This window comes from Xyrauchen texanus, chromosome 49 (genome assembly GCF_025860055.1).
Source record: "Xyrauchen texanus isolate HMW12.3.18 chromosome 49, RBS_HiC_50CHRs, whole genome shotgun sequence".
Classification (NCBI taxonomy): domain Eukaryota; kingdom Metazoa; phylum Chordata; class Actinopteri; order Cypriniformes; family Catostomidae; genus Xyrauchen; species Xyrauchen texanus.
This window is the reverse complement of record NC_068324.1, coordinates 22,731,105-22,745,445: the sequence shown is the minus strand read 5'-3', so window position 1 is coordinate 22,745,445 and position 14,341 is coordinate 22,731,105. Positions and strand designations below refer to the sequence as shown.

Here is a 14,341-nt window from a genome sequence, read left to right as displayed (position 1 = left end):
CTACCAGGCATCTCTACACCCTGAAGTGGCGCCTGATCGCAAATTGGTGTTCTTCCCGAGCCGAAGACCCGCAGAGGTGCGCAGTTAGGTCAGTGCTCTTATTCCTGCAAGAGAGGCTGGAGGGGAGGCTATCCCTTTCCACCCTAAAGGTGTATGTCGCTGCTATCGCAGCCCACCACGACACAGTATCAGGTTAATCATCAGGTTCCTAAGAGGCGCCCGGAGGTTAAATCCCTCCCGGCCAAGCCTGTTCCCCTCCTGGGACCTCTCGGTGGTCCTAGTGGACCTCCAGAGACCTCCGTTGGAGCTGCTAGAATCAGTTGGACTCAGGGCCCTCTCTCTTAATACTGCTCTGCTGATCGCTCTCGCCTCCATCAAGAGGGTCGGGGACCTGCAAGCGTTCTCTGTCAGCGACACTTGCCTGGAGTTCGGTCCTGGGTTCCTACCACACCCTTTAGAGACCAGGTAGTGAACCTGCAAGGGCTGCCCCGGGAGGAGGCAGACCCAGCCCCTTCGTTGCTGTGTCCGGTACGTGCTTTGCGTACCTATCTGGACTCTTTGTCTGCTTTGGCGGACAGCGGAAAGGGAACGCTGTCTCCAAACAGAGGCTTTCCCACTGGGTCGTGGACGCCATTTCATTGGCCTATCACACCCAGGCCGTGCCCCCCCCCTCTTTGCGGTCCGAACCCACTCAACAAGGAGTGTTGCATCCTCTTGGGCACTGGCCAGGGGTACCTCCCTAGCAGACATATGTAGAGCAGCGGGTTGGGCAATACCTAATACCTTTGCGAGATTCTACAATCTCCGGATTCAGTCAGTTCGTCCCGTGTTTTCTCAGGTCCGAGCTGGTAGAACTCGGTAACACGTTGCTGGACTGACCGGGTGGATCGCTTGCGCCTAGCGCCCTTTCACTCGCTGAGGTAAAATAGTGCGCTTTTTCTCCCAGGAGATCCCACTCCTTGGATCCCTGGACGATCCCTCCCTAGCCCTTGTGTGTCCGCAATTCAGCGGAGGAACTCGCCGACCCAATCCACTGCAGGTACTTAATCTACCCTGTACTGGAATAGGTGCTCCACAGGGTAGGACTCCAACATGGACTCCCCCTGTGTGTATTTTCTGCGGTATGGTCCCCTTGCGAGTGGACCCGCGTCTCCATTAGGCAGTCCCAGCTGCCCTCCGGTCGCCGTGTTGTAGCAACTCCCCCCTCCTAATGAGGTTGGATTTACCACTGCGCCAACTTTCCACATGCCGCCTAAAAACCCATGTGATGTATTCAACCACTCTTACCTCCCCTTCAGGGTAGGTGTGGTCTCCGCAGGTTCTTTTCCCCCTGAAAGAATAGGAAACTGGTAAGACCCATGGAGTCGGTACTTTTAGTAAACTACACTCCATAACGTCTATGTTACTAATGTAGCCCCCATTCCCTGATGGAGGGAATGAGACATTGTGTTGAATGAAGCAACACTAGGGGTCTTTCTTGAAGGCTTCGGTTACCTCTGAACTTGAGAAAAGGCCAATGAGAAATTGGCAGACCAAATTTGCATGTACCTCCCCCAGACAAACGGGTATAAAAGGAGGGAATCGTGCGTCTGTCCATTCAGGTTTTGCACTGAGGAGCCAAGAATGAGTATCGGCCATTACAGTGGCTCGGGTACAGCATCGTAGCCGGGGGGACAAAAAGTCTCATTCCCTCCATCGGGGAACGGGTTACAATAGTAACCTAGACGTTCCACGTCTGTCGCTCACTCGACCTTGTGTCAAATTAATTGACACTAGAGGTCCCTATTCAATCACGACATGCACTGAACCATGTACGTGAACTGCTGATGCAGGTGCGGGCAGGCAGTTGCGTGCCAAAGCAGCAAGCTGCGTCAGACTCCACGTAACCTTCCCCAACGCCCCATAAAAACGTCATGAACTTTTTAGGTTCCCGCCATCCACGAAGGGGGGGGGGAACAAGGGACATGCCAAGCATGGGAGTAAGTAGCGTCAGCCACGCCTTTTCTCTCTCTCTATGTTTCTTGCATAGAGTTAAAGCGGCTAGGGCCATTTAACCTTATAACACACATCTGGAAAGGTGTTCTTTTCCAACTCCTATTCTTTCATGGGGAAAAGACCCCTGGGGGGAGGTGAATAAATCACATGGGTTTTCAGGCCACATATGGAAGTGGAGCGGTGGTAGATCCTACCTAGCGAGGGAGGAGTTATTACAAACACAGCGACCAGGGACCAGAGGGGACTGCCCAACGGAGATGAGGGTCCGCAGGCAGGGGGATCTTACCACGGAAAATACACACAAGGGAGATTAATCCATGATAGCCAAACCCTGTGGAGCACCTATTCCAGTACAGAGTAGTTAGTACCCGTAGTGGGTCTGGAATTCCTCTGCTGAATTTGCGGACGAGAGGGCTAGGGAGGAAAGACGTCCAGGGAGCGCAAGCCTAGTAGACTCTCCTGGGAGAAAGATTGCACGTGATCGCCTCAGTGGAGGGGAAGGGTACTATGTGCAAGCGGAACACCCGGTCAGCCATTCCACATTACCAAGTTCTACGTGCTCGGACCTGAGAAAATAAGGGATGAGACTGACTCAACCCAGAGATTGTAGAATCTCGTAAAGGTACTGGGTGTAGCCCAGCCCGCCGATCTGCAGATGTCTGCTAGGGAGGTGCCGTTAACCAGTGCCCACGAGATCGCCACACTGCTCGTAGAGTGTGACCCGCATGGGGGCAGACACAGCCTAGGTCTGATAGGCCAGCCATGGCATTGAAATCCCAATGGGCAACCTTTGTTGGAGACAGCTCCTCTTTCCGCTGTCTGCCACAGCAAATAAAGAGCTGCTCAGAACATCTAAAGCTCTGCGTGCAGTCCACATAGGTACGCAAAGCACGCACTGGACTCAGCAACGATAAGGCTGGGTCTGCCTCCTCCTGGGGCAGCTTCGCTTGCAGGTTCACTACCTCTGAGGGAGTCATAGGAACCTTGGGCACGTAGCCCGGTCAAGGTCTTAGGATGACGTGAGCATATGCCGGACCGGACTCCAGGCAAGTATCGCTGACAGTGAGCACTCGCAGGTCCTGAACCCTCTTGATGGAAGCAAGCGCAATCAGGAGGGCCGTCTTCAAGGAGAGGGCTCTAAGCTCGACTGACTCTAGTGGCTCGAAGGGGGTCTCTGAAGGCCCGAAAGACCACAGAGATCCCATGAGGGGAACAGGCATTGCCTGGGAGGGTTCAGCCTCTGGGCGTCTCTAAGGAACCTGATGATCAGGTCATGCTTCCCTAAGGACTTGCCGTCCACTGCATTGTGGTGAGCCAACATGGCGGCTACATATACATTCAAGGTGGAGGGGGACAGCCTCCCCTCCAGCCTCTGCTGCAGACATGAGAGCACTGATCCAACTGCACATCTCTGCGTGTCTTGAGATCCAGAAGAACACAAATTCATGAACAAATGCCACTTCGGGGCGTAAACTGCCTGGTAGAGGGAGCTCTGGCTTGGTCCAAGAAGTACAGCCAACAATTCTAGGCAGTTGATGTGCCAATGTAGGTGTGGTCCTGTTCTGTCCAACCCAGATTAGAGACCTCTGTAGTGACCACGATGCATCTGGACACCTGCTGTAGGGGGACTCCTGTCCGCAGAAAATCTGTTGAATGTCTGGTGGCAGAAAGAGGTGAATAACACAGGATATGTGCCGCGACGTCATACCCATCTTGGGACTCGAGTCTGAAGCCAGTGCTGGAGCGGTCTCATACGCAGGCCACAGCTGAGGATGTCATATGCCCCAGGAGCCTCTGGAACTGCCGCAGTGGAACCGGTGTGCTTTGTTTAGGTAGTTATGCACCGGCTGTGTGCTCTTGCTTGAGAGGTGCGCTGTCATTGAGACTGAGTCTAACTCCATGCCCAGAAAAGAGATGCTCTGAACCGGGGAGGACTTGCTCTTTTCCCAGTTGACCTGAAGCCCTAGACAGCAGAGGTGCCTGAGCACCTGGTCCCTGGGGGGTGCGGAAAGAGATTTCCCTCCCGGACCTCCACCGGGGGATGGAGTGATGCAGATAACAACTCTGTAGCAGCCATCTCGCTCCTTGGTTTAATCATCTCAGGAACACTTGGGAGCCTTCTGGGTCCCAGTAGTGGTTTGTGAGACGGGGGCATCAGCTTCCTGCGGGAAGCTCTACGCTGGTGCTGAGAGCTGGACCCAGGTTGAAGAAGAGCTGACTGTTGTTTAGAAGCCGCAGGAGGATGCCCTTGGTGAGCAGACGGAGCACGGCTTGCGCTGGAACCACGGTGAGGCATGATGTGGGAGATGGCCACCGTTTGCTTCCTCACTGCCGAAGACTGCTGGGCAAAGTCTTCAACGGTGTCGCCAAATAATCCAAACTTGTAGATGGGGGTTTGAGAAAACAGGCTTTGTCGGGGCCCTGTATCTCGACCAGGTTCAGCCACGCTGTGAGTGGCGCCCTGACCCGAGGAACCAATCGTCTAGCCATGCGGAGTGGGGGGGAGCAGAAGGTCCCAGTCCAGCTGTGAGAGACTTGAAGGGCATCACCAGGGAACTTGGTACCCGGAGAGTAGCTGACAGCTTGAAAGGACGTGGTGGAGCCGGAGGTTCAGAGGACTGGTTATGTCCTCGCAATGAGAACATGAACATCAGACGGAAGGTTCCAGTCCATCCCCGCACATACGATGGCCTGGGCAAGCATAGCAGATATGCTCAGACTGGTAGTAGTTTGGTCTAGCCCAGTCAACGGCATCAGACACTACTGTGACACTCTCCGATGCAGCGGTGAAAACATCATCCAGCTCGTGGGGTCCGAGGGAGACATCAGACGGGCCGTGGGGTGAGCCAGTCTTGCATCAGACCTGGACGGAAGCAAACGTGCATGCTGGGAGGTGGGTGGTTTGTGGGGATTTACCTGGTGAAACCAAGCACGCTGCACTCCCAAAATCACCTTCATCGCCAGACGCACATGCCTCAATCCCGTAGGAAGGAGCGGCTGAAGTTGCTTTCTCTCGGAGGAAAGCAACGTTGCCATGGTTATGTCCTCGCAATGAACCACATGAACCATTCATAAAACGCTGCCTGCGTGTGTTTGCAGCCCAGACACGCGAGGCAGCTCTTATGACTATCAGAAGCAGAGAGATATCTGCCGCATCCAGGAACTATACAAAGGCAGAAGACAACTTTAAAAAGATGTTCAATGCCAATGTGTATAGTCTTTTAGAGTAAATATACTCTTTTACAAGAAAAAATCTGAATGGACAGACACACGATTCCGTCCTTTTATACCCGTATGTCCGGGGGAGGGACATGCAAATTCTGTCGGCCTTCAAGAAAGACCCCTAGTGTCGCTTCATTCTTTTTTTTTTTAATTGATCAAAACACAAATTAAAAAGACATAGCAGCTTACCTACAAGTAAGGGACCAGTGACATATACATGGTGTCTCGATTAATCGCGATTAATCGCATATTCAAATATTTGCTGAGAAAGCCCCTCATATAACAATAATTCTATATATAATGATGAAATAATTATACATAGTTATCCTTAAATATAAAAAAATTATATATATATATATACAGTCAGGTCCATAAATATTGGGACATGGACACAATTCTAATCTTTTGGCTCTATACACCACCACAATGGATTTGAAATGAAACGAACAAGATGAATTAACTAATTCATTAAGATTAACTGCAGAATTTCAGCTTTAATTTGAGGGTATTTACATCAAATTCAGGTGAATGTGTAGGAATTACAACAGTTTGTATATGTGCCTCCCACTTTTTAAGGGACCAAAAGTAATGGGACAATTGGCTGCTCAGCTGTTCTATGGCCAGATGTGTGTTATTCCCTCATTATCCCATTACAAGGAGCAGATAAAAGATCCAGAGTTCATTTCAAGTGTGCTATTTGCATTTGGAATCTGTTGCTGTCAACTCTCAATATGAGATCCAAAGAGCTGTCACTATCAGTGAAGCAAGCCATCATTAGGCTGAAAAATCAAAACAAACCCATCAGAGAGATAGCAAAAACATTAGGTGTGGCCAAACCAACTGTTTGAAACATTCTTAAAAAGAAAGAACGCACCGGTGAGCTCAGCAACACCAAAAGACCCAGAAGACCACGGAAAACAACTGTTGTGGATGACCGAAGAATTCTTTCCCTGGTGAAGAAAACACCCTTCACAACCGTTGGCCAGATCAAGAACACTCTCCAGGAGGTAGGTGTATGTGTGTCAAAGTCAACAATCAAGAGAAGACTTCACCAGAGTGAATACAGAGGGTTCACCACAAGATGTAAACCATTGGTGAGCCTCAAAAACAGGAAGGCCAGATTAGAGTTTGCCAAACAACATCTAAAAAAGCCTTCACAGTTCTGGAACAACATCCTATGGACAGATGAGACAAAGATAAACTTGTACCAGAGTGATGGGAAGAGAAGAGTATGGAGAAGGAAAGGAACTGCTCATGATCCAAAGCATACCACCTCATCAGTGAAGCATGGTGGTGGTAGTGTCATGGCGTGGGCATGCATGGCTGCAAATGGAACTGGTTCTCTTGTATTTATTGATAATGTGACTGCTGACAAAAGCAGCAGGATGAATTCTGAAGTGTTTCAGGCAATATTATCTGCCCATATTCAGCCAAATGCTTCAGAACTCATTGGAAGGCTTCACAGTACAGATGGACAATGACCCGAAGCATACTGCGAAAGCAACCAAAGAGTTTTTTAAGGGAAAGAAGTGGAATGTTATGCAATGGCCAAGTCAATCACCTGACCTGAATCTGATTGAGCATGCATTTCACTTGCTGAAGACAAAACTGAAGGGAAAATGCCCCAAGAACAAGCAGGAACTGAAGACAGTTGCAGTAGAGGCCTGGCAGAGCATCACCAGGGATGAAACCCAGCATCTGGTGATGTCTATGCGTTCCAGACTTCAGGCTGTAATTGACTGCAAAGGATTTGCAACCAAGTATTAAGAAGTGAAAGTTTGATTTATGATTGTTAATCTGTCCCATTATTTTGGTCCCTTAAAAAGTGGGAGGCACATATACAAACTGTTGTAATTCCTACACCGTTCACCAGATTTGGATGTAAATACCCTCAAATTAAAGCTGAAAGTCTGCAGTTAAAGCACATCTTGTTCGTTTCATTTCAAATCCATTGTGGTGGTGTATAGAGCCAAAAAGATTAGAATTGTGTCGATGTCCCAATATTTATGGACTTGACTGTATATATATATATATATAAAATGTAAAAATATTCAGATAATTAAAATGCATTACATTCTTGTGGCAGAAGAGTAAGCCCATTCAAAAAGCAGATTTAGAATACAATGTATTGTTTTCTACCATATTATTGATCATAATCTAATCATTGGCATACAGTTCACAGCAATCCATTTCACAAGTGAATTTGTAAATCAGTTGGAGATTTATTATGAGGGCTTGTTTAAGGACCCGTCAATGTACACCTGAGTCAGACATTTTTTTTTTTTTTAAACAAGCCAGGGGTATACATAGTACATAATACTACAGATATATTTTCCAATAATGCCAAGACATTATATTCATTACATAGTGTAATGGTTTTCAATGCTTTGGAGTTGTTGGAGGTACAAAGAGTATTTAAATAATATTTTAAGTCTTTACAAAAAAGTGCAAATAGGGGCTTTATATAAATGTACACTTTTGTATAAAAAAACTTGGCATGAAAAATAAACAGATTAATCAGAAAATATTAAAGATATCAAAACTGTAAAAAACCAAATAAAAACGTCTTTATAAAGCAAAGAAAAACTAGTTAAAATAGAGGTACGTACAAACGAACAACATTTTCTCCAAAATATTACAGCGTGGACACATTCCCAAAAAAGGTGAGGGGCAGATTCATCTACAGCATTACAGAAGGAGCAAAGTGGATCTATTTCAGGGAACATGTATCTTAAATAAAGATTGACTGGGTAAAAACGGTGTAACAGTTTAAAGGACACCTCCTTAACCTTGTTGGTAATTCAATATTTGTGAGGTAAAGACCATACGACCTGCGTCAGACATGCTTGTGTCGCGTCTCGGGTGTGTTGCGTCATAAAAATAAAATGTTTAGGTCACTGTGTCAAGTTAAATATAGTTTAATACTCAATCTTTAAACACATCTTGAGACCCTTGTGTGTGTGTGTGTGTGTGTGTGTGTGTGTGTGTGTGTGTGTGTGTGTGTGTGTGTGTGTGTGCGTGTTTTTGTGATTTACGAGGACAATTTTGTAAGTTACAAATTAGTAATTACAAGGGTATTATGCTATAAATGTGATTTATGAGGACATTTCTAGTGTCCCCATAATTCAAATCGCTTAAAAATCATACTTAACAATGTTTTATTGAAAAAGTAAAAATGCAGAAGGTTTTCTGTGAGGGTTAGGTTTAGGGGTTGTGTTAGGTTTAGAGGATAGAATCTATAGTTTGTACAGTATAAAAGTCATTATGTCTATGGAAAGTCCTCATAATGATAGGTAGACCAACATGTTTGTGTGTGTGTGTGTGTGTACATCTCTATTCAGTATGTACTGAAGAAAAAGGTTTATTTAAAAATATATCAATAAATAAATACAAATTAAAAAAAAGGGGGTGTAAGTCTGTAGTTTTATAGATGTGTAATAAAAATAGGAAATAAACATTATTGTTATATATTAATAGGTTATAAATATCATTATGATAATACAGTCATAATAATTAGAAAATATGTATTAAATCAACTAAATTATTGACAGAATTATGGAAATATCTTTATACAATGACATTGATGGTAATGCTGACTATAGTTATAATAGTATTAATAGTGGTAATAATAGAGATGGTATTAATGACGATAGTGCTATAAATAATAATAATAATAATATGAACAATATATAATATCAACATGCACATGCACACATATATATGCATATACATGTTGATACCATACACTGCTCACATTTGTATATATACGGATAAAACCACAAATATATAAATATTTCTTAAATATTTGTATCCTTTCCACTTCTTTTTTTATTGGTTTGTAAATATATAATTGGGAGAGTGTGTGGGTCCAGTTCCAGTTGTTTGATTTAGATTCAAATAAACTAAAAATGGGTTCCAGATGTCATTAAAAGTAAATATATTCTTCTTGTGGGTGAATATTATTTTTTCTAATGTGATGTATTCTGTAAGAAGATTGCTGCAATGATTGATATGTATCGATTTTTTTTATTTCCAGTTCAACATAATTATTTTCTTGATGATATTTAGAGAATTGAGGAATGGATTTTTATATTTGGTTGGAAGATTATCGACTTCTATGGTGTTACCGAGTAAACAAAGTGATGGCGAAGCGATGGCGATTCGACACAACGTCGAGTGAGCTACAGTCGGTGAACACCCCGTACACCCCATAGTCTATGGTCATGTTCCATTTGGTTTTTGACATCCAAAAACTGTAATAATTTTTTGTCTTCATTTTGAAGAGTATATCCATTGTTTTATCATTTAAAACAAATCCAACTTCTGTTTTGCTTGAAAAGTGTGCTTGTCTGAGTATTATATCCATTATAAATAAATGCCCATTGGTTGTAATATTTGATATCTAATGCAAACACATTCATACAGTATTCAGTTTTACTGAAGTGTCCAAATACTTTTTGGGGTGACTACAAACCTCTCTAGGTTTGTGTATGGTGAGCATCTCTTACCTTGCAGGTGCTGGATCTGTCTTGCGAAGGCCTCTGCCTGATGAGCACTAGCTAAACGCTCATCCTCAAGAAGACCTAAACAGGGAGAGACTTTTATTTTAGATAAAATAGATAACTATTTAATATTTTTTTTAGATAACATGGATAACTACAGTTTTAAACAGTGTTTTGTTTACAATGTATGGCACAGATTTAAGTATATTTTAAATATTTTATAACATAATTGTGTTAAAGTGAAAGATGACCGTTTTGTTATTTCTAAATCACTGACACATGTTCAGACAGTGATTTAAAAAAAAAAAATTCGTTTTTTTGTGTTTTTGCTATACACATGGAAATATTGTGTCTGTTCCAAAACCTAGTGAGCATCCTCCGTAGGCAGCATTTTAAGACATCATTTCAATTCCAACAGGCAGGTATCTTAATTATGCTGCTGTGGCAGGGCGAAGGGAGGGGCCGGGTGTGCGGAATCATGACCCGGCCCCGCCCTCCACCCTGCCACATTCCTCCCTCATTCTCTCAGGCCGGGGATCCCCCGGCATGACGTACATCCAGCCCCCCTTTCCCTGGGGTGGGGCGTGCCTTCTGCACCGTCTGCCAGAAGGTCATCTCATCTACCTGGTGCCAAATTAACAAAACATTTTTAAAAGAAATAGAAAGGCCAACACGGAGCGGCAGTGGAAGAGAGAGAGGAGAGAGAAAAGGTTCTCCAATACGCCGTAGTTTGGTCCTCAGCCACTCCTCCACCCTCTAATTGATGACAGCAGTCCCTCCCCGGATGAATCGGAGGCAGACCTCCGGCCCCTGGCTGATGGAATGCCACGGCGTGTTTTTTGTGTATGGTAGGGGTCTCCCCCACCCCTGGCAGCAGTAATCGCGCCAGGCGGTTGGTTGGGAGCCCCTCCAACCCTCGCAGTCGGCGGCCGTTCCTCTGCTTCCAGGCGTCCGGGCTCCTCCGTCCTCCGACGGATGGCCACGGCTGCTCCGTTGGGGTGGATGGTAGTGGAGGATTCTACTATGGCGCATCCCACCTCCTTCCCCCCCTTAATTAACAAATTGGATAATTCTAACTTTTTGCTGCAGTATCGAAATTGTTATAGAGAATAAAGAAATGTCACTGGTATTGGAACCGACTACTGAAATGTTAGTATTGTGACAACAATAGACAGGATCGAAGAGTCTAAACGACACTCAAATTGCATTGTGTGTATTTATATTTCACAGACACAGCTGCATCATTATTTGCTGTAACAATTTTTGTAACCACACTTGTTTATTATTGTAGTGTCTTCAATAACAGATTTGCCTGTCCCTAATTTATTAAAATTTTTTACAAAAGAGATTCAAACATCAGGACCAGAAGATTAAATTAGACATTTTCTCTAAATCTATATAGTATTCTATTTGTGCACATTAATTGTTTTATTTTGATGTTTATTTGTTTTTGCTTTGTTTTTACAAACATGTTAAAAATGATAAATTTGCTTAAATTTGTGCCTGATCTAATGTTATGTCTGTGATAATTAATGGAGCCCAGAGACAGCAAAGCATGATCACTGGACATGATCCAGAAATGATCGTGTCCCTGCTGCTCAGGAAAGCCGTCTGGAACCTTCCCTCTGCATGCAGCTGTCTTTTCACACGTGTTACACACTTACGAACAGTTTCAGCACTCTCCAGCCTGGTATCATTACCACATTCCTTGGGGTCCTTGTCTGCTATATAGCAGCTGGCTCTTTAATGAGCTATGGAGTGCTATCAATAGAAACTATTTTATTGGTACTGTTATTGAATACAACCACTCAGTAAGATAAATACAAAGACAGACCACATTTGATAATGCTGTGATTATCAATTATTTTTCTAATTATTAGTATCAATTGCGGGGCGGCACGGTGGTGCAGCGGTTAGCACTGTCGCCTCACAGCAAGAAGGTCATGGGTTCAAACCCTGGTTGCCCCGGCCTTTCTGTGTGGAGTTTGCATGTTCTCCCCGTGTCTGCGTGGGTTCTCTCTGGGTACTCCGGCTTCCTCCCACCATCCAAAAGGCATGCAGGCTAGGTTAATTGGTGTCTCCAAAAAAATTGCCCTAGGTGTGGATGTGGAGGTGAGTGTGAGTGTATGTCTGTCTATGTGTGGCCCTGCGATGGACTGGCGACCTGTCCAGGGTGTCCCCCGCCTTTCGCCCAATGTTAGCTGGGATAGGCTCCAGCCCCCCGCGACCCTGTACACAGGATAAGCGGTTGACGATGGATGGATGGATAGTATCAATTGCTTAAGTTCTCAGTAAAGAATCATATTTTTTTGTTGCATTAGATAGATAGATAAACAGATAGAGAGACAGACAGACTGACTGACAGACAGACTGATGGATGCAATGCATTTTTATTGTCAGATGATCACTGTAAGCTGTATGTGGCTGTCAGTTCGTCTCACCCTGCTGCTCCAGGAAGCTCTCCTCATGTTTCTGAGAAATGTCTCGAGTTTGTTCCAGCTCAAGCAGAAGCTGTAGCACTTGAGCTCTCAACTCCTTCAGCTCCTGCTCCTCAGACAGCTCCTCCTTCACAGCTGTCTTCTTATCCTTCACCTCCTTCTCCTCCCCAGCATCATGCAGAACACTGCGCGCTTTTTCGGAGATCTCAGTGCTCATGACGCTCTTGTCTGCTGTCTGTTCACACTGTCACTTGAGCAAGAGAGACACAGGAAACAACAGATAGATTCTTCAGAGTGGTCAACTACTGAACCAATTGATAATCAAAACTTTTTCATAACCTTCGGTATTCACTATAAATCTCCAAAATGGAGATTTATTCAAGAATCCCTTTAGGCGTGTAAATAATGAAAAAGCCACTTCTGGCTTTTGGTAAAAATCTGAAAACCACAGGATCGGCTTCATATTGCGCCGATGAACACTCTCGCCTCTCATAGCTTTTGCTTTTATAAAATGACATTAACAGCAATATAATAAAATACCCAAATGCTCAGTACATAATTACATTTAGTACTCACAAAAATCATGAGGAACAGTTTAATTGGCAACCGTTTACAGGTGTTCATACATTTGTTATATTCAGGGGAGTAACAAATTACAAGTACTTATATTACTGTAATTAAGTAATTTTTCCCATGAATTTTACTTTTTTTAAGTAGTTTAAAAATGTTTATACATTTACATGAGCTCATTTTAAGTGCTGTAACTGTACTTTTACTTAGCAATTTTCACACCGTCTGTGTTCGCTACTTCCCTGTCCTGATTTTATTTTTATCCATCAAATCAAATCACACACTTGATTGGCAGCTGTTGATCCGGCGCCAACTGTGGAGGATGCCTCAAGTACAGTTCAACACCTGAAAGGGCTTTTTACAGTGAAAAAGGCCAATTGCTTGATCATGTCATGTGAGTTTAACTTGCTGAAGCCAGATATCTGCATTAATCCTGCCTCTAATTTGAAGAAACATATCAAGGTAAATTTCATATATCTGCTTACTAGTTTCTGTGTTTCTATAATGTAGCCTGTAATTTAACTATCTATCACTTTGATTATTAGGGTTGATGTGAGAGATTAAGGCAATGTTATCAATAGGGCTGGGCAATAAAATTATCTAGATGTTTATCAGAAAAATAAAAAAGAGAGATCAACATTGATGATAAACTTTTGATTAGTTTTCTATATTTAGCCTATGTTCTACATCTAGAACAGGGGTGTTTATTACATCAATCGCGATAGCAAGACAACCACTGGTTGGTTGATCTAGATGAAATATAAAAGATTGACTTTTTATTTCCTCACATCTGTAGCTGCTTGCTGTTTGATTGACAGACGGTTAATGTTTGTGCGCTAATGCGAGTTCGCGCCTAAATGATGAAATACAATTTATAATTCTGCCAATGCCCGTCTTGATGAGGATTTGATGTAAACGCTGTTGGTTTGGTCTAAAGTGAATTTAAACATTGGGACAAAAAGTGTATTTGTATAAAAATGTAACCGAATATGTACATGTAACCGAACAGAGCACTGTCTAGTAGGCTAATGTTACGATCGCCTGTTGTTTTCACTGTGTTCTCTGTTTCTCTAGTCTCGTTCATGTCACGTTTCCATGTGGTCTGCCCCGTGTTTCCTGTTTCACCCTCGCCAGTCACGTTCCTTGTCACTCTTCCTTGTTACCCGTCCCGTGTTTTCTGTTTCGTCGAACACGCTCCCTGTCATGTCTTCCTTGTTGTCCGCCTGTGTTTCACTGTCTCCGTTAAAACTACACTTCCCATCTTCCTCACTCCTCATCACCGCTGTCACAGCGTTATTGTCCGCACCTGTCGCTTATTTTGTTATCACTGTGTCTGTCTACTTAAACCCCGTCGTTTCCTCTCTCCTTTGTCGATCGTTGACGTGTCCTGTTCGTACCTACGTTTGTAAAGCTCTTGTGTGTTCTCAGTTCATGTTCCCTGCAGTCTGCTGGTTCGCTCGAGGATAACCCTGGTTCGCTCGAGGATAACCCTGGTTCGCTCGAGGATAACCCTGGTTCGTTCGAGGATAACCCCGCTGTTCATGTTTTCCTGTTGTTTGTTCGTTCAAGGTTACCCCGCCCTTCGTGGATGTTCGCTCCCTGTTCACCCTTTGT

The 14,341-nt window shown here is 44.2% G+C and overlaps 1 protein-coding gene across 1 annotated transcript in view; it reads right to left on the bottom strand.

The window, feature by feature from the left end:
* ccdc136b (coiled-coil domain containing 136b) overlaps positions 1 to 14,341 on the bottom strand; it is an 83,576-nt gene that overhangs the window by 18,318 nt on the left and 50,917 nt on the right. The window contains exons 2-3 of the mRNA XM_052122484.1: positions 12,161 to 12,407; positions 9,726 to 9,800 (exon numbers count right to left, since the gene is read on the bottom strand). Coding sequence (XP_051978444.1) covers positions 9,726 to 9,800; positions 12,161 to 12,374 — 289 coding nt within the window. The 5' untranslated portion in view covers positions 12,375 to 12,407. The remainder of the gene's footprint in view (positions 1 to 9,725; positions 9,801 to 12,160; positions 12,408 to 14,341) is intronic.